Below are 27,342 nucleotides of genomic sequence, written 5' to 3'. Positions count from 1 at the left end.
GAACCATTGCAGGTGGGCATGCCATCGCCTACCATGCTTCCTGCAGGCCGGGTGGTCCTCATTGTGGATCTGAAGGATTGTTTTTTTTCGATTCCTTTGCATCCCGATGACAGACCAAAATTTGCCTTCTCGGTGCCAGCGATTAACGAGGCTGAGCCCGCACAGAGATATCAATGGAGGACATTGCCTCAGGGCATGTGCAATTCTCCTGCCATATGCCAGTGGTATGTGGCCCGTGCCTTGTCTGGAGTTCACAAGCAGTTTCCTGATGTGCGTCTGTATCATTATATGGACGACATTTTGGTGGCCACGTCCACCCAGGATGAGCTGCTGAGGATTCAGCCTCGGTTGCTTGATGCTTTGCATGCTCATGGACTGGAGGTGGCTCCAGAAAAGGTTCAACAAAAACCACCTTGGAAGTACTTGGGGGTCAAAATTCTGGAATGGACAATCTGTCACCAGGAGGTGCAATTTGTGCATTCTGTGAAGACTCTGAATGATGCTCAGAAATTGATAGGTGTCATCACTTGGTTACGTCCGTATTTGGGATTAACCAATGCACAGCTGTCTCCTCTGTATGATTTGTTGAAAGGAGACTCTGATCTAAAGTCACCTCTCACACTGACCCCTGACGTGCATAAGGCATTGGAGGTGGTTCAGCAAGCTGTTTCGGCTTGTCAGGTTTATCGCATTGATCCCTCCATTGATGTCACTGTGTTCATCTCCACTCCAGATTCGCATCCCACAGGTATCATTGGTCAATGGAGTTGACAAATGGTCTGATTCCTTGCACGTTCCGGAATGGGTTTTCCTGCCCCATCAGCCACAGAAGACGGCCACTACATTGTTTGAACTAATTGCTCACTTGATAATCAAATGCCGACAACGGTGTTTGGAATTGATGGGTGCGGATCCTGCAAAGATCATACTCCTGGTGCAATGGGAGGATTTTGACTGGAGCTTTGCAAACAGTGTGTCCCTGCAGAGTGCTCCGGAAAATTTTTTAGGGCAGATCACTTATCATCTGCCCAGCCATAGGCTGTTGCATATGGCAAAATCCACACAAATTTCTTTGCGGCCCAAGAATAGTCAGGAACCCGTGCAAGGACCCACCGTCTTCACTGATGGTTCAGGGAGAACAGGAAAGGCCATTGTTACCTGGAGGGATGGATCTGAGTGGCAGGTTCTGGAAGGCCATGAGAATGGGTCAGCCCAATTGGTTGAACTGTGGGCTGCTGTCATGGCATTTGAAAAATTTTCCCAGGAACCTTTCAACTTGGTCATGGATTCCGCCTATGTGGCTGATATCGCACAGCGGTTGGGTCATTTGGTTTTGAAGGAGGTCAGTAATCCTGCCTTGTTTCATTTACTGAAGACCTTGTGGTGTGCCATTCAGGCCCGAGTTCATCCATTCTATGTTCTGCATGTGAGGAGTCACACTGATTTGCCAGTTTTTATAGTAGAAGGTAACGCGAGGGCTGACAAGTTGGCTAACCCAGCGTGGGTAGCGCCTCAGCCTGATACACTCGCACAGGCCAAGGCATCGCATGGGTTTTTCCACAAAAACGGGGAATGCAGGGTGAAACCCCGCACAGTCGGTTGGCAAAAGCTTTGTGCACAATCAATCATCTCACTGTGCCACAGAACTCAAATAACCCTGTCATTTTGAATCACCATCTCTTGTTGCAGGCTGCAGACGAGGCACATCAGCCTCGAGCGAAGGTTCGGGTGCGGAATTTAGTCACCAAACAGTGGGAAGGTCCCTATGACCTTATCGCTTCGGGGCGCGGGTATGCTTGCGTGTCCACAGATACTAGGGTACGCTGGGTACCTTCCAAATGTGTTCACCCTGATCTGCGACCGCAGAGACAGAATCCAGCTGATGAGCAAGATGGAAACCATGCCCAACCTGAAAGGCATCAAGCGAGGGAATCATTGAGTGATGATTTGGATGCAGATGTTGAGAGTGATCACTCCGATGATTCCTCTGCAAGTGGACACTGAACGTTGTTCATATTTTCCTTTTCACATTGTTCATTTCTTTTCATTTTTCTTTTTTAAAAGGAAAAGGGTGAGATGTCACCCTGTTTTTTTAAGATTTTCTGAGCCTTCTGATGTTGACATTCTTGTAGTGAACTTTCTCACACGCTTTCTATAAATAACTCATTGTTTTTCATTCCTTTATGGAGGAGGAGAGAGTTGATGGACTGTTGGTTTGACCAGTGTCATTGTAGAGGTGTCACTGTCACCTTCCAATCCACTGTCACTTTTGTAAAACTATAAATATTGGAGTCAGAGAATAAAACTTTCCCTTTTTTCCTTCACCTTGGTGGTGTGCTTGTGTTCTTTTGTGTCCTTCAGCGACATTAGCCCTTCAGTATTTTGTGGTGCAAATCACACCTGTGCAGAGCTGGAAACAAAGAAGTTTTTCTTTAGCACATTTGAAACAGAGAACAGGATTAGCCCTGCAAGGCCAGGCTAGGGCCAGGAGCAGAAGGCCAGTGCCCTGCTTTTGCCCACAGGCAGCCCTCCAGAGCAAGAAGCCACTCCTGCCCAGGGGCTGAGGTGCCCTAAGCTTCCTCCCCACTGCAGCTCTGCAGAGCCCATGGGGCACAGGGTCCTGGGCAGCCAGGGCAGCCAGGGCAGCCCGGCTGCCTTGGAGCACAAGGAGTGGCCCAGAGAGAAGCTGATGCCCTTTGCTTTGGAACTGTTCCTCAGAGTCTTGTCATTAATCCACAGTGTCATATGTGTTTTCCTTTCTTCTCCCAAATTTAACACAGCTTTTTGAGAAAATTGACAGATGTAGCTTCTGCTGCTGGTGGTGCTTTTGTCTGCAGGTGAGGGCAGATGATTTGAATCAAGGATGGAGTTCATTGTTAACACCCCAGCTTTGCCAAGTCAAGAAAACCATTCACAATTGGGCTACCAGCGCTGAGCAGTTTTGCTAGGTTTTGGAAAGCTACCACCTTAAGAAACCCAACAGATTTTCCTCCAGGAGGATACCAGCAGTAGCATGATGCCAATGGTTTCCACCCCTTTTCTGTGTCTTTTAAGAGTTCCTCAGTGCCCAGCAGGAATGAAATGAGCTGTGATAATGTGATTTGAGAGCTCTGTGTTGTTCATTGCCACATGAGTGTTCATGACAAGCTGGACACCCCACTCATGGCTCTGTCGAGTTAAATTCATCCCAGTTCTGTGCAAACAGCAGCCCTGAGATGCTGAGAAGAGCAAGCACAATGGGTGGGTGTGCATGCACACGCCCAGGGTCTGACTGCTGTGTGGGCAGATGGTTTTGTACTGCTGTGTATCTTCACACTCCCAAGTTGGAGGAATTTATCAAATCTATATGAAATGAAAAGACATAAATCTATAGGAAATGAAAAGATACCAAAATGAATTAAATAATACATATTAATTTATCATATATGTGATTTAACATCTATATACTATTGCCAGCAGGGGATCTGTGTAGAAATCACAAACGGGATGGGGCTGCTGAGGAACGCGTCTCGAGCTGTTTGTTTTCCAGCATCAGTCTCATTACATGGTTATGACAATGGGAAGATGCCAGCAGCTCACATCCCTAGCAGCAGGCAATGAACTTAATGGTACAACTTACTTGAAAAGTTTTTTGACCAATCACACAAAGCAGAAGCATATTGACAGTAGTTCTATCCAACCACTATAAGCACAGGTACCTTTTGTTAAAACACTGCTTGCTTATTTTGAATATAATACCTGCTTGTGAGCCTTAAAACACAATGCACAGAGCTCCATTATTAAGCTTAGAAAATCCTAATATCTTGCTAGAGATACTTTTTTGAAGCTTAGGGAGTTATTCTAGCCAAGCATTAATACACAGACCATTGTTCTCTTTGTCCTTACTTTTCTACTTCTTATACAAGTTTTCTGCTGACAAATCTTAGGGCTGCTGCTTAGCTCTAATTGCAGTTCTGATGTCTCTGAGGCCTGCCTTTTGCAGCTTTCCCAAAACCCTCTGATTTAAAGGATTCTCACAATTCCCCCTCTTCGTACAAGTAAAAAGAAACCTTTGTAACCATGTTGTTTATTAACTACCTTGCATTTCATAGCTTTACTAGAGTATACCTGCTTATTACTTGCTTAAAGCATCCTTTTTGCTCGCATTAAGCCTTGCTGTATTCCAACACAGCAATTTTAATGCTGTGGAAGTCCAGTCAGTTCAAAGGACTTCAAAATTGCTATGTCTGATAGCAACTACAAGTCATTGTTCCAAAAAAGTCTTGTCTGTTCCAAGGTCTTAATTCAAAAACTTCCTCCATGTCTATACCTTCACCCACCATCTCCATGAGATTTTGAGAACTCTCTGTGAATCCATTTCCTGCCTCTCTCTCTCGTGTGATAAAAACTTCTTTGATAGTTTTGTCCATCATTTGTCGCACACATTGACGTATGCAAGGTATTACTACTAGTATCATTACCAAAACCTCCAATACATATAGAGACCTATTCTACAAAGTTCCCTTAGCCAAGGTGCAAAGCTCCATTCTTGGAACAAATCACCTAACCATGACCCACCATCTTCCTTAATTGGAGCTGTCAAATCTTTCAGCTTTTGTATGCTTTTGTGGATGGATTCAGATTGATCAGACAGGTTCATGCAACACAATCCTTCAAATTCCTCACAACGATGCCCATGTGCCTGTAAAAGAAAATCAGTTGCCACTCTGTTCTGTAAGGTTGCATGTCTGACAGCACTAACATCAGTCATCATGTCCCTAATTGCAATGGAAGTAGCACTGTCTTCTTTCTTCAGCCAACACCACAGTCGGTATAATGGTTTCAATGCCTCACCCGAGGCAAGTTGATGTAGAAATAAAGTTGATGTAACTCATTTTGCAGGGCCCTAGGATCTGAAATTGCTATTACAGTTTTCTTTATAATGAGAGGCACATATTTTTTCTCTGTGTTTTCTCTTGATGGCTTTTTTAACAATAGGTGCTATCACAGTGAGTTGTCTGATGCTACATGGGCCACCTTTAATTTTTGAGGGAATGTTCCGCCAGGCTCTATCTCCACAAATGTGGCAATATTCTGTTGCTCATTGTCATGGGGACTCATCTAGGTTATCTACTCATCAGCAGTTTCACCCTTAGGGGGCACTGGGGTAGTACAATTGCATCACAAACTTGACTATTTCTCCTCAGGATGATGGGGAGTAACATTTAACTGTGGATCTCCCTCGTACTGAAACTCAGGACGAAATTCCATCACCAATGAACCCAGAATTCCAATTCTTGAGGTTCAGAAGGTGCTTTAAAGAGATCAGGGACCCAGTGATGCCAGCTGGTTATGGGATTGGTCTCGTTGGCAGCCTCACACCAATATTTGTCATGATTGAGTATTGGCTACTCCTTGGCTGGCACAGGCACACCGACCAAAGAGATTGCAAAGGATTTATCTGGGCTCAAATTGGTCAAACACATGGTGTCTGAGCCTGCTGACATGGCTAAAGCAAGGCAAACATTCATTTTTGATTGATCTACAGGCATGTATGCACAGCAAAAGCAAGCAAGTGACACCAACAATTGCCAGTATATCCTTTGATCAAGCTCCATGTTCCTGTGTTCAGCTGCCTTTTGGCAAAAGCTTCCCTATCTATTTCAGTTCTCAAGCAAATCTTTTAGCACTTGTTCAGGGACTGGCCAACTATAGGGCACTAAACTTTCCCTCTAATCTTCAATTTTTACAAATTTGGATATCTTAGAATTCTTTTGAACACAATGAACACCACGCTTTTGCTGAAAGAGCTCTATTATACTAACCGTTTTCACAGTCCAAAAATCAACATCAAACTCAAGATTTGTAGCTTTCATAGGTTGAACAGGGAACGTCTGGCATGCACTGTAGCTTCTCTGTGTGGCTCACATCTGCGTGCTCATTTCCCTTCTGGTGGAATTGTCGGTGTGCTTTTGTGTATGAGATGGTTTCACGTCCTTTGTAGGGTCTCACTTAGGTCCGGCACCTGTGCAAACACAAGCATACCCTTTGCCCCATACGATTCATATAATTTCCAAAAAACCTAACACATATTCATTAGATAACACTGCCTACCCTCCTTTGAATTAAAATGTATTATAATTGAGTCCAAAGTTTCTGCACATTTTTGCAGTCTTTCACTTCAAATGGTTTGGTGGGTTTTCAAGTGGGGAATGGTCTCCTTCTGATGAAGGCCAAGATGTCTTCCTCAATTTGACCTCTTTCCCTATGACCTGTTGGCAGGCTTTCGCACTCCTTGGCTATAGCTGAAGTTTCAGGGCCTGGGTGCAGGCTACGGTCCTCTTCTTTGTCCCAAAGAAATCCGCATCCCATCCTGCTTCTTTAAACATAGTAAAGACAGGCAAGTGATATATTACCCTAGCCTTAACTACCTTACCAGCAAAAAATTAACTGTCCCTTGTTATTTCTACTCTTCTTGCTATACTCTTTCCCCCAAACTAAATCTTGCTAAAATTTTAACTCTTCCAGTTCTTTTAAATCCTGGATTCATTGGCCTCATCTCACACACCAGCCATGTGTGAGCCAATGCTATAACTGGGAAATTCCACTGCTGAACAGGAGATACCAGGCCTGGTTCTGAGCTGGAAGGGTGAGAAGGATGAGATGCACAGCGTTTTGATCCAGGGGATGTCCTGAAAGTGCACTGCCTACCTGCTCCTGCTGCCGAGCACCATGCTCCACCTCCTTCTCCTGCTCAGATGATTTTTGGGAATCCAAGGCTTGGTATGTATTATTTGCTACTGCAACAAATAGAATGAATTTGCTTTGCAATCCCAGTTTTGTCCTGGGTTATTTTGTGCATGGGTCTCCTCCTGAACCTGTGACAAAGGCCAGCAGGGACCTACAGGACACTCCTATTCTCATGTCAGTAAATTCGGAGAAGAGATTTAAGTATCAATAAGTCAATAAGTATCAATCAGTAAATCAAATAATTTGGGGGAATATTTAGCCTGTGAGTTCCAGCAAAGTATTGAATATGTCTTAGATCCATGGATACAAACTAGTAAGTGAGATTGCTGGGTGTGCACGTATTAGGGAAGTGATTCCCCACTCACCCAGTGCTGAGATCAAGGATTGCCTCTTTTCTAATGCTGAGCTGGCAGCAGGGATTGGGCCATGCTTGGTAACGTTCATTTTGAAGACTTCTGTTGAGCAGGTAAGAATGGTCGAAATGAAATAATTTCCAGCTGTTTCCCTTTGGTTTATCTGTTTGAGGGTTAAAATTCTGTGCTGCAGGTGTCCTGGGTGTGTGCAGAGCAGTGCAGCTGCAGAAACCCCTTGGCTTGCCCACATGTTTTCATGCCTTGCTCCCAGGTGTGCCCAGCTGTGGCAGGAGAAGGAGCCCGCTGTGGAGAGATTTATTCATAATTGGTTAGCTGAGAAAGGCCATACTGACATAATGCCGCTGGTTAAGCTGAAGGAGAAAAGTCAGCAGTCAGCAAGCTGAAAGGAAAGGTCAGCAGTGACCTTGCTGCAACATGAGGATAGGGAGTAGAGATTAGTCCTGAATATATCCTAAGAATATGTAGAAAGTATCAAAAGTAGAACCATAGGAATGCAGAAGTAGGCGTAAGTGCTGATATGTAACTGACCAATCCTGAGCTCAACTTTGCAATATGTATGAAGCTCATTATTAACTGTATTTAACCTGCCGTACTGATCAATAAAATTGAGCCTGTGATGATCAAACTGATGTCCTGGTTCCCTTCCGTCGACAGCCCGCAGCGCGCTGGGCACCTTGCCCTGCCCAGCCAGGGCTCTCTGGCACAGAGCAGCAGCAGCGCCAGCACCGTTCAAGCCGCTCCTGCCTTGGCTTCCCCTGGCACACAGAAACCTCTAGAAATCAGCACCGCCAGTGGCGTTCCCAGCTTGGAGCAGCTGCTGCTGGCGGGCAGATGCTGCCAGTTCGACTGCTGCCAAAGGGGAAGAAAGGCAGAGATGTACACGCACCGGAGTCCTGGGCATGTCCAATAAAGGTGCAAATATGTGGGGAGATTTGTTAGGAAACATTTCAGCTGTGATGCCAACAGTGGCTTCTCTCCTGGTTCTGTGTGTTCTGGATGAGGAATGCAATGGTTGGCTCTGACAATTAAGAAGCAGATGTTATGTGGATGTTCAAATGTGTAGTGATGATATTGTAATATATCCTCCCATAGTCCTCTTTCCCGTCCCCCTTGTAATAGCCTTGGTAGTCAGGGCATTTGGGGAGGGCTGGCTTGTGACCAGCAGGCAGGGTGTAACAACACCTGACCTCCAGTCAGGATGCAAGAAAGTAATCTCTACCAATGGACAGCAGAGAAAGAGTTGACTGACAAAACTTTTAGAGGGACTGAGGGTATAAAAGGCAGAGCATCATTTTTGTAGATGAGCACATGGCTGCTAGTCACAGAGACTCCCAATGCTGCAATTTTTCCTTATTCATTCCTTTGTTAAGGTTTAATAAACCTTTAAAATGTTTAAGTGAGAGTCATTTCTCACATCTGCCATGTTGTGGACCATTTTCTTGGTCTGGTTTCCTTTGCTTGGGTCCCATTTGAGTTCTCAGCTGGGGTAGAGGCTGTAGGTGCTTGGGGCATTCCTAGAGTTCCTCTTGGATCCTTTGAACAATAGGGTTTGGCCCATGGGGGGAGTTTGTGTTGCTTTGTGTCAGAGGAGAACTTCCCAGGCTCTTTTGTGTTTGCTGTAGGGAAGGTTGGTTATTGCTTTGCATAAATTCACAGACTAACATGCTTTGTGATGCTTTGCTTTGTCATACTTTGCTTGGTGATGTCAGGGCATGTAGGGGGTTGAGTAAATATATGTATTGTAAATATATGAATGGCAGTGAAAGATCTTTGTATTGTATTAGTGACCCTGCCCTGATTCTAGTTATTGTAAATGGGCTGCAGCTGTGATGTCCTTGATTGGGCAGCAGCTGTAGCCCATGGAGGTAACTGAGATAAAAGGGGGCGGGGTGGTCAGGGAGAGCCTGGGAGAGGAGCCCTGACCGAGAAGCAACAACACCACTGCTGTGAAGATCTGCCACGAGAAAACCACCGAGAAGGTATGAGACTCAGGAAATATAATTAGACAACAATATAAATACAACAAGGGCATGGTTGCCACATCGTTGTGTTGACACCAGAAGGTTGCCTTGGTGCACGGAAGGCCTCAGTGCCAGAGCAGCCCTAGGGCTTGCTGAGATTAGGAGCATTCTCCTGATTGTGGCCTTTGTCAGTGGGTTGCTGCACACTGACAGGAGTCTTGGTTTTTGTAGTGTTGGAGTTAAACTTGAACAACAGTGCTACAATGATTGAGAAACTCACTGCTGCAGTTTGCACTGTGTATGGCACTGTTTATTCTGCCTATTTCATGACTCGCCTGGCAAGTAAGTAGCGGTTTCAACTCTATTTAGGTTAGGGTGTATCCTAACCTGGCTTTTGCATGCCTTCCTGCTCTTTCTTGGTGGCTGAGTTGATTTTGAAAGAGCATTAGGATGCCACTGGTTTGGTAAAGCAAGAGGTTCAGCTAAAAAGGGGGTGTCTGTAGCCACAGGGGCAGCATTTGCAGGGGAACCTGCAGGGCTCTGTTCACTCCACAGGAGAGTCTGTGGCAGCAGAGTCTGCCATTTCCTCTATTTGCTGGGACAAGCAGGACACCTTTGAAAATGTAGACTAGCAGAGCTTCTTGGAATGCCTTCTAAAAACTCTGCAGTTGTTCCCAGAATTCAGAGAAAGCTTATTTCTTTTTAAATTTTGTCATGAAAGGATTTGACTGTCTAACTTAATAACCTTTTACTGAGTGCTAAAATAGTTATTCCCTTTGAAAGGAAGTGCAAACTCTAAAGCAGTGAGTGTCTGCTTCTGAACCCTAGAGGTGCTGCTGTGCTCTTCCACAATAGAACTGCCACAGCTCAGGGGAATTTTGGGAAGCTTTTCTGGGCAACTGTTTCCTGCAAGTTAATCATAATTAGTGCATGTAACTGATCAGAAAAAAAAAGAGTACCTGAAGGAGAGGATTTCAGAAGCTGTTTTATGTGTTTGGTAAAACAGGAGCATTGAGTGTTAAAGAACAATTTGCATTTTCTTGGTCATATTTGTATTCATTTACTGGCAAAACAGGCTGATGTGTAGGCATAAGCAAGAATATTTCTGATCCCTTGCTGGATGTGTGAATGAAATGTGTCTGCTGGAGGAATGTTGTGAAACGGGAAATCATCTCTGTTTGGGTTGACTTGTTCTGTGGCATTCGCAGCCCAGGCAGTTTTCTGACAGCATCTGGTTCATTTTCCCTTCCCACTACAGGTCACCTGAAGTGTGTATTCAGCAGTGCTGAAGATCCTGAGGTGAGTGAGAAAGGAACATTTCATGTTCCTGGTGTTTAAGAATTGTGGAGCAAGCTGAGAGCTTGGCCAGTAGCAACAGAGTGTAGAGAGCCAGCTAGGAAGGCTGAAAAAAAATCCGTTTTCATGCCTGTAGAAAAATAACAAAGTGCGAAATGGATATTTTAAATTTCTATATCAGAACTTTGAAGAATACAAACCTAGTGTTTGTAGAGAGAACCTTGCTTGCTGACGACAGATAGGGTGGAATATTTACTTAGGAGCAATTTCCTGTACAGTTGAATTAGACCATTTTAATTTAGTCAGAGTCCCTTAGAATTCTATTCCTATCAAACTTTATGATATCTACTTAGAAGATGTCGTTGTAGAACAGGAAGGCCATCTTGCAATGGTGCCTGCAGTATCTGAAGTGACATGGGCACCTTTGTGGCTGAGGAGCTGCGTGGGCCCAAAGGACGCAGGGCTGGCAGCCTTGAGCAGCTGAAGATGAGGCAGCGTGGGGCCAGGGGGCCAAGAAGGCCAAGGGCACGGTGACTGTGCCAGCAGCAGTGGGGCAGCAGGAGCAGGGCAGGGAGCGTGGCCCTGTGCTGGGCAGCGCTGTGGCCACAGCTGGAGTGCTGTGTGCAGCTGTGGGCCCTGGGAAGCAGAAAGTCATGGAGGGGCTGCAGCGTGGGCACAGAGGGAAAGGGGAGCTGGGCAAGGTGTGCAGCACAAGGCCAGGGAGGAGGGGCTGAGGGAGCTTTAGCCTGGACAATGGGGGCTCATGAGGGACCTTCAGGCAGACTGCCATTGATCCCTGCCTTGGATCCATAGAGCCAATGCTCAGCACGAGGGCTGTTTCCCTGCCAAACATCCCTTCACTGCATCCAAGTGCTTTAGACACTGAAGTAGGTAACACTTTCATATTTTGTTGATTTGTTTGTTTGCTAGAAGGAGAAGCCTTGTGCAATTTCTCCTTCTCCAGGGAGCAAGGGAGCCTTTTCTCAATCTTTCCTGCCCTTTTCCAGCACTTGCAGAAACACATCACTTTCAGGTTAATGACTCCTGTGTCTTTTGGCTGCCCAGGGAATCAGTGTGTGTTGTGTTTGGGAATTGAGCAGGAAATCAATGCCCTTGCATTCCAGCTGGTGCTCAGAGATCACAGGAGCTGGGAGGGGCTGGGCTGCATTTCTGATTCCAGCCACTTTAGCACCATCAGTATGGTCGAGTCCAAGAGAAAAACTTGCCCAGGCACAGATGCACAAAGAGTGCAGTTCCCAGTGCAATGCTCTGGGTCTGGTTGCATTCCATAGGGACCTACACGCTCCAGATTCCCCAAGAGTGTGGGTTACTGAAGCAACAGAAGAGCAAGTTCAGGATGGCAGCTGATCGGGGCACTACTACCGAGTGCTGATGTGTGTAGCGACAGAAAGGACAGGATTGATTCCGAGTGACCCCCACATGGAGAATAATGTGCTTTGGCTCTATGATTTAGAAGGTTAAACAAATGCTTTCTTTGGCTATGCTATATTACACTAGTACTATATTAAAACTATACTATAGAGATACTATACTAAAAAGCTACCAAAGAAAAACTCGTGACTGTCTCCAGACAGTCACAACACAGATTTTATCTAATTAGCTAATCAAGCTAAACAACTACCACTAATATCCAAATAACAAATCACTTTCAGTAAACAATCACTATAACACATTCTACATGTACTAAACAACAAGAACAGCCAGTAGAGATAATTGTTTTCTCTTCTTTTCTAAGTTTCTCACTACCTTCCCTTAAAAAAAACCTAGGAGAGAGAACTATATCTCTCTGTATTCAAAGAATGTAAATGCCACAGCACAGTAAAGAGAGATTAAAAAAGTGAGATCTGTCTATCTATCAGTCTACTGAATCTTCCTGGCTCTTCTCCAAAGCAGTGGAAGATGCAAAGCTCACCTAAAGGCATCCCTTCAGGAGAGGAGTAGAGACAAGTTCCATTGACTGATCCTGAGCAGGCAGAGATGTTTTCCCCTCCAGAGATGGTTGTTTTTTCACCTCATGTTTTCCTCCTCCAGCCTCTTATGCCCTGAAGCCTTCTTTTTATCCTTTAAATTTTTGCATGTCCTAAGGGAGTGGAACAATCCCTGGGGTCTTGTGACTTTGCTAACACATGCATTACATGACACATGGTTTCCTTCACTGGCATCCCCAGGGCTGTGTAAGTGCTTTCGTTAATGGGGCCTTAGGAGAAACTCTGCTACTGCTGGTCAGAATTCTCAGTTGACAAAAGAGGGAGAAGAAACACCTTGGTCCTCCTCCATATACTGAGGTGGCCATAGAGGTTCTCTGACTTCCATCAGAGATCTTTGCATGCATCCTTATCTCTTGAATGACCCGGTTTTCTAACAAGAGTGTGGATGTCAGGAAGGCAGGAATTCTGGTGCAGGCCTGAAGAGCAGGTGAACTCCAGAAGTGTCTCTCACAAGGAGTGAGCTCACCCAGGAAGCCCCTGCAGAGCCAGGATGGAGCTGTGGGACAGGGTGGGGAGTCAGTCACTACTGAAAGACAAACAGGACATGGCAGAAGCAGAGGGAGGCCCTCACCAGACCCTTGAGAAATGCCACCCCTTCCCTGTCAGCTGCCTGAGAGGCTGTTGGAGCTTCCGTGCCAGATGGCCCCTGATTGTAGGGCCAGGGTCACTTTGGAATCTGTGCCTCCCCTCGGGCAGAGAATGACCCAGGAGAGCAGCAGCACAGTGCTTTGGGAACAAGTGAGCCCAGCAGTATGTGAGTCTTGGCCCACAAAGGGCATATGGGAAGTTGAAACCCATCTTCTCCTGCTTTCTGTGCAGGTGCTTCTAGAGAAAGAGCAGGAGCACACTGCCTCATCTGAGATGGCATGCCAGACTCAGGGAGAGCTGTTCCCTGCCCGAGAGCAGGAAGAGCAGCTCAGGCAGCAGGTGGAAGAGCCACAGGAGAATGGCCAGGTGAGCCTGACTGGCCAGGGCACAGAGGGAAGGGCAGGAAGAGGGGAATAAACCAGAGCTCTTGGGACTGAGGAGGCCAGGAGTCCCACTGGCAATGGAGGCACAGAGCCTTGCAATCTGCAGAGATCAGCCCTGGGACAGGAGGTTTGCAATAGAGGCAGATGTGGGGAGGGAAGCAGAAAGAAATGGCTGAATAAATTTGATTTTGAGGCTAAAAGAGGGAAAAGCTGAGCCTGATGGCAGCTGCCAGTCCCTTGCTCTGCTTTTGTGTGTACAGAACATCAAGGCAGAGCCTCAAACAGAGCTGCCCGAAGCTCAGAGTGACATCATGGCAGTGAAGAGAAAGAACAAGGAAGACATGGGAAGAATTCAAGAGGAGAATCTCCTTCAGCAGAGGGGCGATCAACAAAACCAGGTGAATGAAAGAGTGGCAGCCACTCCACTCATGAAACATCCTCTCTTTTGTTTGTTAGAGAACATGAAGGAACAGCTGGATGCAGAGCTTCAGATAGCTCACAGTATGATCAAGGCAAGGCATAAGCGGCTGGAGGAAGAAATGAAAATCATCAGAGAGAAACTTAATCGCTTCCGTCAGTCTCTGCAACACCAAGTGAGTGAAAGAGGGATGCAGCCACTGCAGTCACCAATCTGGTGGTTTCTGCCCTTCTTGCCTTTCCAGTGCAGAGCAGCAGGGAGTGGGGCCATGCCTCTGAGTGCCATGCTGCTGTAGTGTGTGTATCACAGTCACTCTGAAGAACATTTCCTGGTGTGCTGAATCTCAACTGCTGCCCTGGACAGTGAAACTTGTCCTTTGGCCTTTTGGCCAGCAGTCATCCAAATTGATTCCTGCTGGCCTGTTCCTGCTCTCCTTTTATCTTGAGGTGTTTTTACAGTGGAACTTGGTGACCCAGATGGAGGATTGAAACAAGCTGTTGTATCCCCTGTCAATCTGTTCTTTGCCTTTCCTCACAGTCGATGACTCCTGGCTGACAGGGACAAGCTGTAGTGTCTGACTGCTTTGTTCTGTTTGACTTGAGGTGCAAGTGTTGACATCTCACCAGGCAGCCTGCGAAGACTTGCAGGGAATGTGTGGCAATGAAGGACCCCAAGTTAGGAGTGAGGCACAGGAACTGTGCCCACCAGAAATGCTCCAGGTCCAGCACATCATGGGCTCTGAACCTGCTGCTGCAGCAGCATCACCTGGAGGAAGCCCTTCTGTGAAACCTGGGAACTCAGGCTCGTGCACATCCCAGGAACAGGAGATTGAGGAGGAGTACCTGGAGCTGCTGGGTACGTCTGGGGTGTTTCTTATCTGAGGGACAGTGTGTTGTGTGCAGGTGTCAGCAGAGCTGTACCAAATGCTCCTTCTGAGCTTGGTGTCACAGGGCCATTTAGGACTCCCCAGAGGCAGTGCTGTGCTCCGAGGCAGCGAGCGAGCTCTGGGTGTTCCTGCTGCCTCTGAGGGCACCTGGGACTGGCTTGGGTTTGCCTGAGCTTCCCTCTCTGCTAAAGGCTGAAGCAGGGATTGTTCTTGGATCAGCAGAAGGCTGTGACCTAGCAAATGATCTAGGCAAGTCCTGTGTGCTAGTGGCCAAACTGAACAGAATTTTTAGCTTCCTAAATTCTCCTTAGACTCTTGACTTCACACCAGTCATCAGAGCAAAAAAACTTCACAGAAATGGACTGGCTTTGGAGTTTTGTCTTTTTGGTTGGGGATTTTTTTTTTTTTGGGGGGGGGTGGGATTGCTTTTGTGTTCATTTTTGGTGGGGGTTTTTTGTTGTGTTTTTCTCCATCCTGAAGGAGCCCTTCTACCTCACGTCTTACTGATGTAATTTTTATGACTGTTATTGTTACCGCTACTACATCTGCAGTTTATTTTCATGAGAATGCTATATTTTTGTCAATAAGAGAAGAGAATGCTATCTTTTTGTCAATAAGAACTACTTTGAAAGAACATCAGGTTACAGGACAAATAGAGAGCACGAGCTATTTTCCATGTGCCCCAAAGAAAAAACAGAGACTTTGATAACAAACTTTATTTAACCTTCTAGTTTTATGCTTATCAAGATGTGTCCAGGAGACACATCCAAGTGGCGTGATCAGATAAAACTGTACTGCAGGCATTTCTCAGGAGAGAGCCTCCAGCCCAGCCATGGTATATCCCTCAGATCCATGGCACTTTTCCATACCTGATTCCCTCTCTTTCCCATGACTGTTAGAATCCTACCCATTGGCCCAGGCCCTGCTCAGATCAGTCTCTAGGAAAACACATCAAGCCCTTTGTGATTCTGCATCACAACCCAATGAATCTGCTTCTTGCCCGTAACAGCTGCCAGTGCTGTGCTCTCAGATAAGAGACCTGGTGGGGCTGAGACCAGAGCCCAGTGGATTCTGTGTCTGCCATCACCTGTTGGGACAAAAAGGGCACTGATCTGTGCCTCAGTGTGGCTGATCTCAAAGCCCATCCTGTTGTGTCCTGAATGGGGGCAACAGCTTGTCTGGGGCTCAGGCTCACTCTGGCTTCTTCCCATCAGTGCCTGTCAGTGCTCATGCTGGGGCTTTGCCAGCCTTGTTGTGGTCGCTGCCCTGTCCCTGAGGGCTGGAGGGACTGCAGAGGCTGGAGCCTTCCTTAGCTGGGAGAGGGGCATCTTTGAGCTCAGCCTGCTCATAAACAGGTCAGGGTCCTGATGCTGAAAGCCCCGTCAGGATCGGTTACAGCTGGAGCTGCTCTGGTTTACAAATGGGAAGGCATTCCTTTGGCAAACTGCGGAAAGGTGGGGAAGATGTCCTCCTCTCCTGGGATTGCACGTCCCTGTGCTTTGTTTCCTGTCAAGAGAACTCTTCAAAAGACTGTACAAATCAGTCTCTGTGCTGGCCACCTGTGCTGCAGAGCTGTCTGTCTGGTTGTGGTCATTGTTACCCAGCCGACCACAAAGGGCTCAGAGCTCCAGGCGCTGGGGCTGCCTTTTGTATCTCCTGGAAGCTGGGATCTCTGCTTTAAAGTCAGCATCTTGCATTTTGTTTCCCTCAGGGAGAATGGTGAACACCACTGAAAATCCCCTGATGAAATACACGCATCTGAATTATATTGGCAGCGGGTGAGTCCAACAGCAGTTACTCCTGCACAACCATGGGCCAGGTGTTTTTGGGGTGGAATGTCTATCCAGCGTGAAGTCAGGCCAGCTGCAAAGATGTTCACACACTGGGGATAGATTGTCCCATCTCTCAATGCTGCTCAGAATTTGTGAGTGGGCTCAGAAGGCATTGTCAGAGATGCCTTGCTACTGAGGTCGTGCCTGCATCAAGGAACAGGACCTGGAAGGTCTCCTTGTCTCTCAAGTGTGGGACAGCTCTGTGTTACGTTTTTAGCATTTTTTGTATGTCTCAAAATCATACTGGCACACTAATGAAAAGAGAAGAAACTTGCTTGCCTGAAAGAGCAACCTACGCCCTATCAAAGCTGTGAGATAGCAGTTCCCAGGAACAATTCTTTCCCTGGTTTGAAGAAGGAAACACTCTGTGGTCAGGATGGGAACCACACCGTTTAGGAAGTGAAACACAAGAGGAAAGACTAAACTCCCTTTAGAAATTGAACCCCAGTGCTTAAGGAACAGGCCCAGTGCCCATGCACTTGAGAGGAAAATGCATCATCTGCCTTCTGGCAGAGCCCTCCTGCATGCCGCAGGTTTTGACACTTCTAGCAGAGATCTCCTGTGCGGGCTGGCTTTCACTGCAAGATCTAAACAGCTTCTCCTTTCTCTACTTCTGTTTTGTTTTTAGGAGTTTTGAAGATGTTTATAGAGCACTCGACACTGCCACAGGAGGAGAGGTAAATGTCAACAGCACCTGCAGGCTCTGCTGCACTCGAGGGCTTTCCCCTCTGGTGTCAGCTGTGGCTGGAGCTTTGGGCAGAGCTGTGCTGAAAAGGCACAAGAAGCACAGACTGGTGCCAGGCCACAGAACACATTTGGGACTTTGTCCTCCTCAGCTGCCAGAAGGAAGGCACGGAGGGCAGCGGTTCCTTTCAGAGAAGGACGTGCTCACTCGCTCTCCATTGCTAAAACAAAGGTGGTGCCTGCGAGCACCTCACTGCTCTTTGGGACTACAGCTTCAGAGTCCTGGATTCTCATTTCTGGCTGCCAACAAATGCATCTGAAAGTTACTGGTAGTTCCTTAGCTACCTGCAGTGCTGCACTTGGGAACTGCACGTAGGGAGAGATCTGCAAGGCGTCCCTGAAAGCCCTATCCCTGCCCATATCACAAGATGTATCCACAGAGTATTAAGGCATGGATTCCTTCTTCTGAGTCCCAAACAAAGCAGCAGAGAGTGCGGTCAGAGGTTTGTGGGTGATAACTGAGACACCACTGTTACCAAGTGGTCAAGGCAAAATGTCAGTGGCCTCACGTGTCCTGTAACTGGCTCCCAAGGGAGCAGAGAAATGGGCTGTTGGAATGTCAGTTCCTGATTACTGCAGTGCCTAATCACAAGGCAGTTTGGCACAACTCAGCTGTGTCATTGCAAAATCACTCACTTCACGTGCCTTGTGGTCTCGTGCCACCAACCTCCCAAGTTACTGATTTTCAATGTCGTTTTAGGTGGCAATAAAAAAAATAAATCTTCAAGGAGTGAGGAGGAAGGAGCTAACCTTTAATGAAATAATGATTATGAAGAGGTATAGGAGTCCCAATGTTGTGAATTATTTAGACAGGTGAGAGGTCATGGTCTTATCCCATGGATGTCTGTTTACATAAAGCAAACATGAGAGGTTAAAAACCCACTTTGGTCAGTGGCAGCAAGTAAAGCTGTTAATTTTTATTTATTCATATTTCTCTACTCATCTCCAATGGATGAGAAGAGAGTGCATCTTGTCTGCATGAGCCTTCCCTGGCACACGTAGTTTGATAGTTACTCCAAAATTATTCAAAACCTGGATCAGCTGTATCTTCCTAACTCAATAGCCTCAAAGTTCACTGCCTCCACATTTATTTGGGATTGATTTTTTAAAGTTTCTTAAGTGCAGATGAACCATCCTAAAGTGGATTTCGCTTGGATTGTTGCCCCTCTTTGCCATTGCTATGCATGCCAGGAAGACTAGGTGCTTATTTCCAGAAACACCATGCCTGACATGTTTTTTATCTGGGCTGTTCCTAAACTGCACTTTTCATTTGCTGTCCATCTAAGACATTTCCTTTTTCACAGCTGTGCCTTTCTCTTTGAGACTGCACAGATTGCAAACAATGCACAGCCAAGAGGGAATATCTATTCCTTTGATTCTGTCCTTGTCACAAAGGCATCTGGAAATAAGAAACCGGGAAGCAAAATATCAACGTAGCCATGCACGTTCCTCTCCATGCCCTTGTTTCCTTCTTTCAGCTACCTTCTGGGCGAGGAACTCTTGCTGGTTATAGAGTACATGGATGGAGGCATCCTGAGCGATATCGTCAGCCAGACCTGCCTGTCTGAAGATGAGATGGCAGCCTTCAGTCGGGAGGTCAGCAACCCCAGCTGTGTTTCCAAGGGCTTGGGCAGGATTGTCTGGGAAACAGGGGCTCAGAACAGGAGAGGTTTCCTGTGCCGAGCTTTGTTTCTGTGTTGCTGGTATGCTATGGGCAAGTAAAAGCATCTCAAGTGAAAGGCCTGCCAGTGCCCCTGCACTGACTGTACTCAGTGCCAGTACTCTTATCTCCTGCTATTGTATTCTCGCTCTGTCTCTTGTGTTTGTATTTGCTGTTCTCCACCTTGCCTCTCTAAATGTTTGCCTGGAGTCTGTCTTCACTGCATTCCTTGCCTGTAAAAGCAAAGGTGCTGGTGGCAGGATTTGAAACAAACAGCAAAGAAAGAAGAGAGAGACTCGTTTCTCTCACTCCTCAGCTAAAAAGGATAGGAGTGCAGCCAGAATGCTCTTTGCTTCTGAGCACATGCGCTGCAGCAGGAGTCATCCTGGCTGGTTGGCAGGGGACAGCCTACAACAGCAGGTGCTGTTGCTCTTTCAAAAGCTGACGTGTCTTTCCTCAGAAAGGTCCTGCTCTGCAAGTGTTAGAGCAGCAAGCTCTTCCTCTCAGTGGCCATTACTGTTCTGTCATTACTCCCATTCCCCTGGAGAGGGAATCTTTTAGATTCTTTGTTTCCTTTCTTGTGGGATGAAATCACATCACTCATTTTTGCCCTTCTGTTTCTGTTTTCTCACTCAGTGCCTGCAAGGACTGGATTTTCTTCATTCAAATGATGTGATCCATCGAGACGTGAAGAGCGACAACATCCTTCTCAGAACGGACGGCTCTGTCAAATTGGGTCAGTATATTCTTGGTCAGGTGCAGCGTTCCAGGGATGTGGGTGTGGGGATGCTTGGCGTGACTGCCAGCTCCCCAAAAATGGTGCTGGTGGCAGTGCAGAGACCCCTGCTGTGAGCTGAGGGCACGGTTGCAACGTGCACAGAGGTATAAGGAACCACAAGCAGTCAAGAGTGGCCTTGCTCTGTGTGGGTCCCTTCCAGAGGGAAGGAGTTACAAGTCCAAAGTTTCCAAAGAACAAAAGCCACTGCTAGAGGCATTGTAAAAAATGGGGGGACTTTTTAAGTCACCAATGCCAGGAGATTCAACAGCACATTTTCAAACTTCTACTGGGGAATTCTTTTGTTTGCTTTCCTAATTGCACAGAATTCCGATAAAACCAGTATTTTGTTTTCTCCTCAGCTGATTTTGGCCTCTCTACTCAGCTCACCCCTGAGCAGAGCAGACGGTGCTCGCTAACCGGGACTCCTTGGTGGATGGCACCTGAAGTGGTGACAGGTCAACCATATGGCCCCAAAGTGGACATATGGTCTTTGGGAATTGTGGGAATTGAAATGATAGAACAAGAACCTCCTTACTTGGGCGAAAGTTCTGGCACGGTAAGGAGCAAATACTCACTGATCCCACCGTCTTTCTCACCTGTCCCATGTTTGTGTGCCATTGGACAAAATCCCATTGCCATCTGCTGGAACTACTTCCACCAAGGTCCCTTCCTACAAATGTCCCTGCAACACATCAGCATCTGCTGTACTTTTGGTTGCATCAGTGGGGGAACTCAAGCCTTACCATATGCAAACAAACTCCAAACAAACAAAGTGTTCTCAGACAACACTTCCCTTTGGGTTAGTGGTTCCAGTTCTTTTGTCTGTGGAGATGGTCTTAATAACAGGAAAAAAGCATCTTAAAACTGTTGTTATCTTTCCAGAAATGAAGGAAGGAAACCCAAACCCAACAAAGTTTCTAAAACCGTGGTCTTTAGAGAGGAACCTAATCCCGTGTGCAGTTTCTTCTCACTGGGAAACATGCCTGAAACCTGGGCATGAGGGTGTAAAGGCCACAGAGTCTCTTCTGCTTCTTGTGCAGTGCTGCTGGAACACTCAGTGACCGTGTTTCTCTCCTAGCCCAAGGCACATTCTCCACGTCACCAAGCTAGAGCCTGGTGATGTGGAGAGCCTGCCAAAACCTTGCATTTGTTTCCTGGCACTTTCTGGGATGGGCCTACCATTAATGCATTGACTTGAGTAGCCAAATGAGTAGAGGGTGACCATAGGGTTGGAACCTTTCCTTCTTCTGACCTAGACAATTTTTCTTTTCCTGCAAAAATGGGAAGCTGAAATTTTCAGGCTGCTGAGAGACAGAGCTGCAGGTGCCTCCTGTGTACCCAAGCAGGCATTTTCATCCCAATACCTTTGTGCAGGCATCTTAATGTGTCTGTGTTGAAGAGGAGATTGTAAATGTTTGGTTCCCTACCTGGGTATTAACTGATGGATTTCCTTTCTTTTCTTCCAATTACCATTGTTTTCAAGAACAGCACAAAAAGCTTGATGAGTTTTGTTCTAGGGCACATGCGCTTAAAGGACCAACAAGTACTGCAGAGATGCCTTTCATGTACTAACCCTTGAAATTAGTATAGCAAAGTCCCTCTTCCAAAAATCCTCTCAAGCTGGCATGAATCCTCAGAGAAGCAAATGTCCTTTTGCTGATGTAGTTCCCACTAATTAGGTCAGTCAATGAAATCAGCTGCCAAGGCAAGATCTGCGGGATGGTGGAAAAGCTGTGGCTGCATCGGGGTTTGAGTTTTTGGTTGGTAAAGGAAAGTCATCTCTGGGTCTCTGCCAGGGCAGAAACTGCCACTGAAGAACAGAGGTTAAACAAAGGGATCTGGGAGAGCCTTAGAGATGTGAAAGCAGGAGGTGGAGCCTGGTGTCTCCTTTTTCTCCAGGCTACACACCTGATAGCCACAGTAGGGACCCCACAGCTGCGGCAGCCCAAGCTCCTCTCGGCTTTGCTGCGTGACTTCCTGAGCTGCTGCCTGCAGACAGATGAGGAGCAGCGCTGGTCTGCCAAGGATCTCCTGCAGGTAAAATGTGAAGGGGCTGCAGGTGAAACAGGCTCTGAGGGATGGGCTCCTCCTCCACTCAAGTCCAAGGCATCAGATGAGCCCCCTTCCTCCTCATCTCCACTCTTAGTGCTCTTCAAATGAAAACGGTGAGGAATCCTAGACTGGGCTGGGCTGGCAGGGCCCTGTAAAGGTCTTCTGGTGCAAGTGTCCTGCAATGAGCAGGGACATCTTTAAAGAGATCAGGTTGCTCAGAGCCCTTTGCCACTGGAGCCGGAATGGTTGCAGGGATGGGGCACCTACAAGCTCCTGGGGCAAGCTGTGCCAGGGTGGCACCATGCTCCGAGTAAACAAGTTCTTCCTTAGACCTACTCTGATTAGATGCCCTTAGTGTTTAAAAATATTTGTCCACATCTTATTGTAACCGGCCCTGTTAAAAAAGATGTCCCCCACTTTCTTCAAAGCCACTGTGAAGTCTTGGAAAGTGGCAATAAAGTTTCCCTGGCGCCTGTTCTTGACAAAACTGAATAACTCCAGCTCCCTCTGCATTTCCTGTGAGGAGAGGTGCTCTGTCCTCTGTCTGTTTCTGTTGCCCTCTTTTGTGATTTGGTGGGGTGTTCAGTTTTATCTAATGGCAAAAGAATTGAAGTAGAGCAATGCAGGGTACAGAGACATGAAATGGTGGTGGAGGAACCCAAGGAAGCCAGTCCCAGCCTAGGGGTCAGAGATTTGGCTGTGGGCAGGAGGGGCTGTGGGGGGCTCACTGTGAGCCTCTGAGGGCCCTGGTTAGTGCCCCCCAGACCACCCTCAGAGGTTTCTGCCATGCAAACAGGGACAGCTGGGAGGGACTTGTCCCAGCCCCATCTGCTGCCTGGCACGCTCAAGCAGACGGGAACTGTGCCAGGGTTACTGCCAGGTTGTGTGGCAGAGAGGGAACTGCAGGACCCAGTGCCACTGGGCTGGCACTGCTGGGAAGGAAGGTGCCATCCAGCACACGAGGGGCAGGGCATGGAAAGGCAGACACTGCTTTCTGTCCCTGTGGGAATCAGCACAGTGCCTGTCTTTCAAAGGCAGGAGCCTGTGTGAGTCATTGGAGTTTCCTGAAAGGAAGAAAACGCAGCGACAGAAAGCGCCATTTCTAGAGCACTGGCAGGGCAAAAATCCCAGCGTGATGAAGACATCACAATAAACAGATGAGTGGGATTCTGGGCCAGGTTTGCCTTGATGGCAAGGTTTTGCGCACTGGGGATGACTGGGGAGGAGATGGTCCCACTGCTCCTCTTTCTGGGTCTTTTCAGAAACTTGATGTATGCTGATTGAGTCCCTGAAGCAATGAGCTTGGAAAGTAATGATTCACTGTTCTTTGTTGTATTTTTTTTTTCCGGTGGACAGCATCCATTTGTAACTTCCGCCAAGCCAGCATTCATCCTGGCACAAGTCATCAACTCAGTGAAGAAGACGAATAACCCTAACCCTAAACCCTTACCCTAAACCCTAACCCTAACCTTAAATGCTAATCCAAACCATAACCCTGTCCCTATCTCTAACCCTTACCCTATCCCTAACCCTTACCCTAACCCCAACCCTAAGTCTAAGCCTAAGCCTAAGCCTAAACCCAAACCTAAACCTAAGCCTAAGCCTAAACCAAAGCCTAAGCCTAAGCCTAACCCTAGGAGACGAGAACATAGCAATCATGACAAGATGTTATCTCTGTTACCAATTTAGAGTAGGATTGTAGAGTAGGGTTGCTGAAGAGATTTGTAGCATACAATTATAGATTAGAGTTGTAATTAATAAAGTTTCTGAAACATCAACTCATTTGGAAGATTCTCCTCCTTCTGACCCCTTCAGAAATTTCAACATTTCCTTCTGAATTACCAATTGTTTTTTATTGGTGCTAATTCACACATATGGCTTCTTTTGTATGGTTTTGTAAGTGAGGAGGGCTCCTCTTCATTCATCCTCTCCAGACCGCACTGCCTTTGGAATATGACCCACTGGCTGGTTATGGCACAGCTGTGGTATTTCTAGTTGAGGCAGAAAGGGCAATGGCATTTGAAGGCAAAACCAAAGGAAGAATGAGGCAGCCCAAACATCTTGTGCAGATGCAGGCCTTCAGCTGTGACTGGAGAGCAATGGGGTTCCTGCCACTTGGATTTGTATCCCTAAATGCAATAATCTCTTTGGCTGGAGGAGAGCCTTGCTCAAGTGAGAAAGCAGAAAGATCAGAGAGGGTGCTCGGGAAGGTCTCCTGTGGCGCAGAGCTGTCAGCGCCTGTGAGGTGAGAGCGGGCCCGGCCTTGCCCAGGCTGGAGCCCCAGCAGAGCCCTGGAAGAGACCGGAGCAGCCTGAGCCCAGGCAGAGGCAAGCTAGAAGGAGGCCCTTGGAGCTGCAAGAGGCAGCAGCTGGGGCCCGGGTGCCTCTTGCTGGGAGCGGGCGAATCCTCCGCTCTCAGAGCCCAGGTGGCAGCTGGCTGCTGCCGCGGGGAAGCGCAGCCGTGCTGGGCACAGCCCGGCCTGGAGGCCATGGCCGTCTGGAGTGTGCCCAGGAGCAGAGAAAGGCCAAGGGCAGCCGCGGGCTGCTGGGCTTACTGAGGATTCCTCCTCTTCTGCCGGCTGCCCTGCAGCTCCTGGCAAAGGTCAGCAGCGTGTGCAGCACTCTGGGCACCGGGGCAGGGAGCCGGGCTGCTCAGCAGGCTGGAGCACAGGGCAGCTCCTTCAGGCCCGGCACTCGTGCCAGGGAAAGCGAGGGCAGCGTGAGGCAGGGACAGCTTGGCAGGGCCCATCTGCAGCACCCAGTGCCTCACGCAGCTCTGGGAGGAAGCGCCTGTAATCCTGCAGTTCTGCACTGAGCCTGAGCAAAGGTGTGAGATGCATAATGTTATAGGTTAGTTGCGGTGGGGAATGAATCACCAACTAATAAGTCCAAATAAAATGAAATTTATTAATTGATAGGTCAAGGGATAATAGGCAAAGTCAGCGCCCTGGGCGCGCTGGGCAACAGGAGAGTCTCCGCTCTAACACTGCCGCACTCTTCTGATATTTCGTGGAGTTCTTATACAGTCCTGTTTCCGGGTTGATGTGTAGTACTCTGCGTATTCTTCTTTTGTGTCTAGGTGGTCATAGTCCACTCCCCGGAGGTCTGAAGATGAAGACTGGTATTTTCCTTTGTCTGGTTACTGGAATTTTAGGCTCAATCTGTTGAGTTCCTGGAATCTTAGGTGTACTGAGCGGATAAACTGATACTGTGCTATCAATTATAGCAAACCCCCCATCCATATTCACAGTTTACTAAACAGATAAGCAAATGTTTGTGAAACCTATTGTCTTTTGGTTTCACCTTCCTTATCCTTTGAAGTCTGGAAATTTACTTAAACAAACTAGAGGTGATGCAACAGTCTTACTGGAATAACTTTGTCAGCTTTTGATGAACAAACTTAAAGTTTTAACCCATTACACAGAATGTTTGGCAGAAATATTTAGGCCCACCAGGCCAGCCTGCTTTGTGCTCTCTGGCGCACAGCAAGCGCTGTGCAATGCAGCTCTGAGCTGCTGGGAGAGAGGCAGTCGGGGATGTGCCTGAGGTGAGTCAAGGGGTTAGCTGAAAATGGAATTAGGATACTTGAAAACTACATATGACTCAAGGGGCCAGCTAGGAATAGAAATGGGATAGTAGAAGATTGCATATTTTAGTTAAGATTTTCAAATGAGGTAAGAAGCTAAGTTAGTAATACAGCTAGCAGAAATCATTTCCCCTTAGTTGAAGAGTACCAAATATATTAGGAACATAAAGCTAGGAGTGACAGGGATAGAGGAAGCAATTGTGAAGAAGCAGAAACCATAGAAATACCTTGCCTTAAGAATAATTGAACAGTCAGGAGAGGCTTGGACCATGAGCAGCAGGTCCAAAGGTCTTGCCAGCTGGCCATGGGAGAAGAGTTCACCATGAGGAAGACTGCATTCTTCCTCCCATAAAACCACTCCCTCATTTCAAAATCCCACCGACCCAGTTAAGGGAGTACAATTGCACAGCTGTAATAGATATTCAGCTGATAAAAATGCGAAGACAGCAGGTAATAATTATGTATTATGGGTCCTTAGAAACCTATTGTAAAACCTTTTCTGTAGAAAGAGAGAGCAGGAGTCTGCAACTCCTTGCACATGTCTTTGGAAACTAGTTCACATGTGACCAGGGCTGCAATAAATACCCCTCTTTTCTACTATAATTAGTTGAAGAGTCATCTGTCCGTGCTTCAAGGGTTATGCTGGAGTAGTGAACTGATTTGGAAGGGAGCAGAAGAGTTTCAGCAGGCAATTTTTGGAAGAGATGGAAGGCTCTTGTGACTGAAGGGAAAGCCATTTGGAATGGAGTAATGATCCCAAAGTCCATACAATTGTATCTTTGTGTCTGAATTTGAATCAGAATGATTATAGATAGCTTCATGCAATTTGTCTACAAATTTATCAAAGTCTTCATTCTTCTTTGGTAAATTTGTGTAAAAGACATAGTGTGTAACTTATCTGGAAGAGCAAGGATAGCATTATATGCTAGTTGTTGGCACATCTGTAAGACTTGATCAATGCTCCTAGCCTGGGCAGTGGCAGTAGCCCAGGGCCCCTTGCCAAGGAACTGTTGTGCTGTTAAACCATACAGAAGATCACCCTGCACTCCAGGTCTTCTTGCTTCTTGAGCACACTTTTCCTCCCAGCTTTTATGAAACATCTCCTGCTGATAGGGTGGCCTTATAAGTCTTTTTAGGGTATGCATATCAGCTGGAATTAATGTGTTAGATGGAAAAATATACTGCAGAAGTGACTGTGAAAGTTGGGATTTTCAACTAAATTGTAAAATTGCAGCTCTCAATTTTTCTAAAATCTTCCAATTGAAAGGTTCTCAAACTCTACTTGCAGCATTAGTTACTACAGGAAAAGCTTCTACATCATTGGAGAGAAAAGTCCTTTCTACAATAGCTCCTGGAATAACTTTTTTCTACTTTCGTTTCTGAGCTGCTTCTATTTCAGGGTCACATTCCAACTCTAATTCCACATTCTTTAAAGCATGAGAGGGAGGATTTTGTTTAACCGGCTCAAATGCTGGCTCAGAGACAGAATGGAGGAGTTTTTTCTACACAATGGCCATATTCAGCCAATGCACAATCCAGCCTGCTTGTAATAATGGACAATGGACACCTTCACAAAGAATTAATTGTGGACATATTCAGAAATGAGCTTGGTATATCCTTGAAAAAGATACAAGAAGAAGAGTCATCAGGACTCAGCAAATTTGTCAGCAAGCTTGGGAAAGTGAGTCATGGGTAGGCCAGACAACCCCAGCAACATGCATAAAAAATTAGATGATCCAATCAGCATTCTATTGTAGATGTGTGAACAGCCAGGATTAACCAATCATGTATTAGCTAGAGACACGTGGGCAGTAAAGATTTATTACAAATAGAGTCTTTTTAGGAATAATAAATTTAGCTTCACTGGATCATATTGGTTATGTTGTAATGTCCCTGAACCTCCGCACCACGCACTTAAGGGTGTGTTGGTGTTGCCCAGGAAATGTACCCATCTGGGGAAGTGCCCTTGGCAGAGAGGGGCTTGATTCCCAAGGAAACTGCTTCCCCAGGAGCCCCTAGTGAGACAGGTGCAAGTGTCTCCATTTGA

The 27,342-nt window shown here is 46.8% G+C and overlaps 1 protein-coding gene and 1 pseudogene across 1 annotated transcript; both read left to right on the top strand.

Annotated features, from left to right (window-relative positions):
* Nucleotides 1-27,342, top strand: part of LOC131096532 (zinc finger protein 189-like) — a 435,229-nt pseudogene that overhangs the window by 44,289 nt on the left and 363,598 nt on the right.
* On the top strand, nucleotides 34-27,342 carry LOC131096524 (uncharacterized). Its single transcript, XM_058044862.1, has 10 exons — nucleotides 34-396; nucleotides 1,690-1,818; nucleotides 13,189-13,323; nucleotides 13,601-13,933; nucleotides 17,921-18,033; nucleotides 18,699-18,816; nucleotides 19,517-19,616; nucleotides 20,018-20,214; nucleotides 21,558-21,695; nucleotides 27,235-27,342. Exons 1-10 carry the CDS (start codon nucleotides 34-36, stop codon nucleotides 27,340-27,342), a joined length of 1,734 nt encoding a protein of 577 aa, XP_057900845.1.

The sequence above is a fragment of the Melospiza georgiana genome, unplaced genomic scaffold (assembly GCF_028018845.1).
Source record: "Melospiza georgiana isolate bMelGeo1 unplaced genomic scaffold, bMelGeo1.pri scaffold_51, whole genome shotgun sequence".
Taxonomy (NCBI): Eukaryota; Metazoa; Chordata; class Aves; order Passeriformes; family Passerellidae; genus Melospiza; species Melospiza georgiana.
The sequence above is the reverse complement of the archived record's forward strand: the minus strand, read 5'-3'. Positions and strand labels throughout refer to the sequence as shown.

What these genes read in the sequence shown, in the direction of transcription:
- LOC131096524 (XM_058044862.1), top strand. Translation starts at nt 34, where the DNA reads ATGCTTCCTGCAGGCCGGGTGGTCCTCATTGTGGATCTGAAGGATTGT. An exon ending in GTCAGTCTCTGCAACACCAA is followed by an intron (nt 13,934 to 17,920) that starts GTGAGTGAAAGA and finishes ATGTCGTTTTAG; the next exon opens with GTGGCAATAAAAAAAATAAA. An exon ending in CTGCCAAGGATCTCCTGCAG is followed by an intron (nt 21,696 to 27,234) that starts GTAAAATGTGAA and finishes GGTGTTGCCCAG; the next exon opens with GAAATGTACCCATCTGGGGA.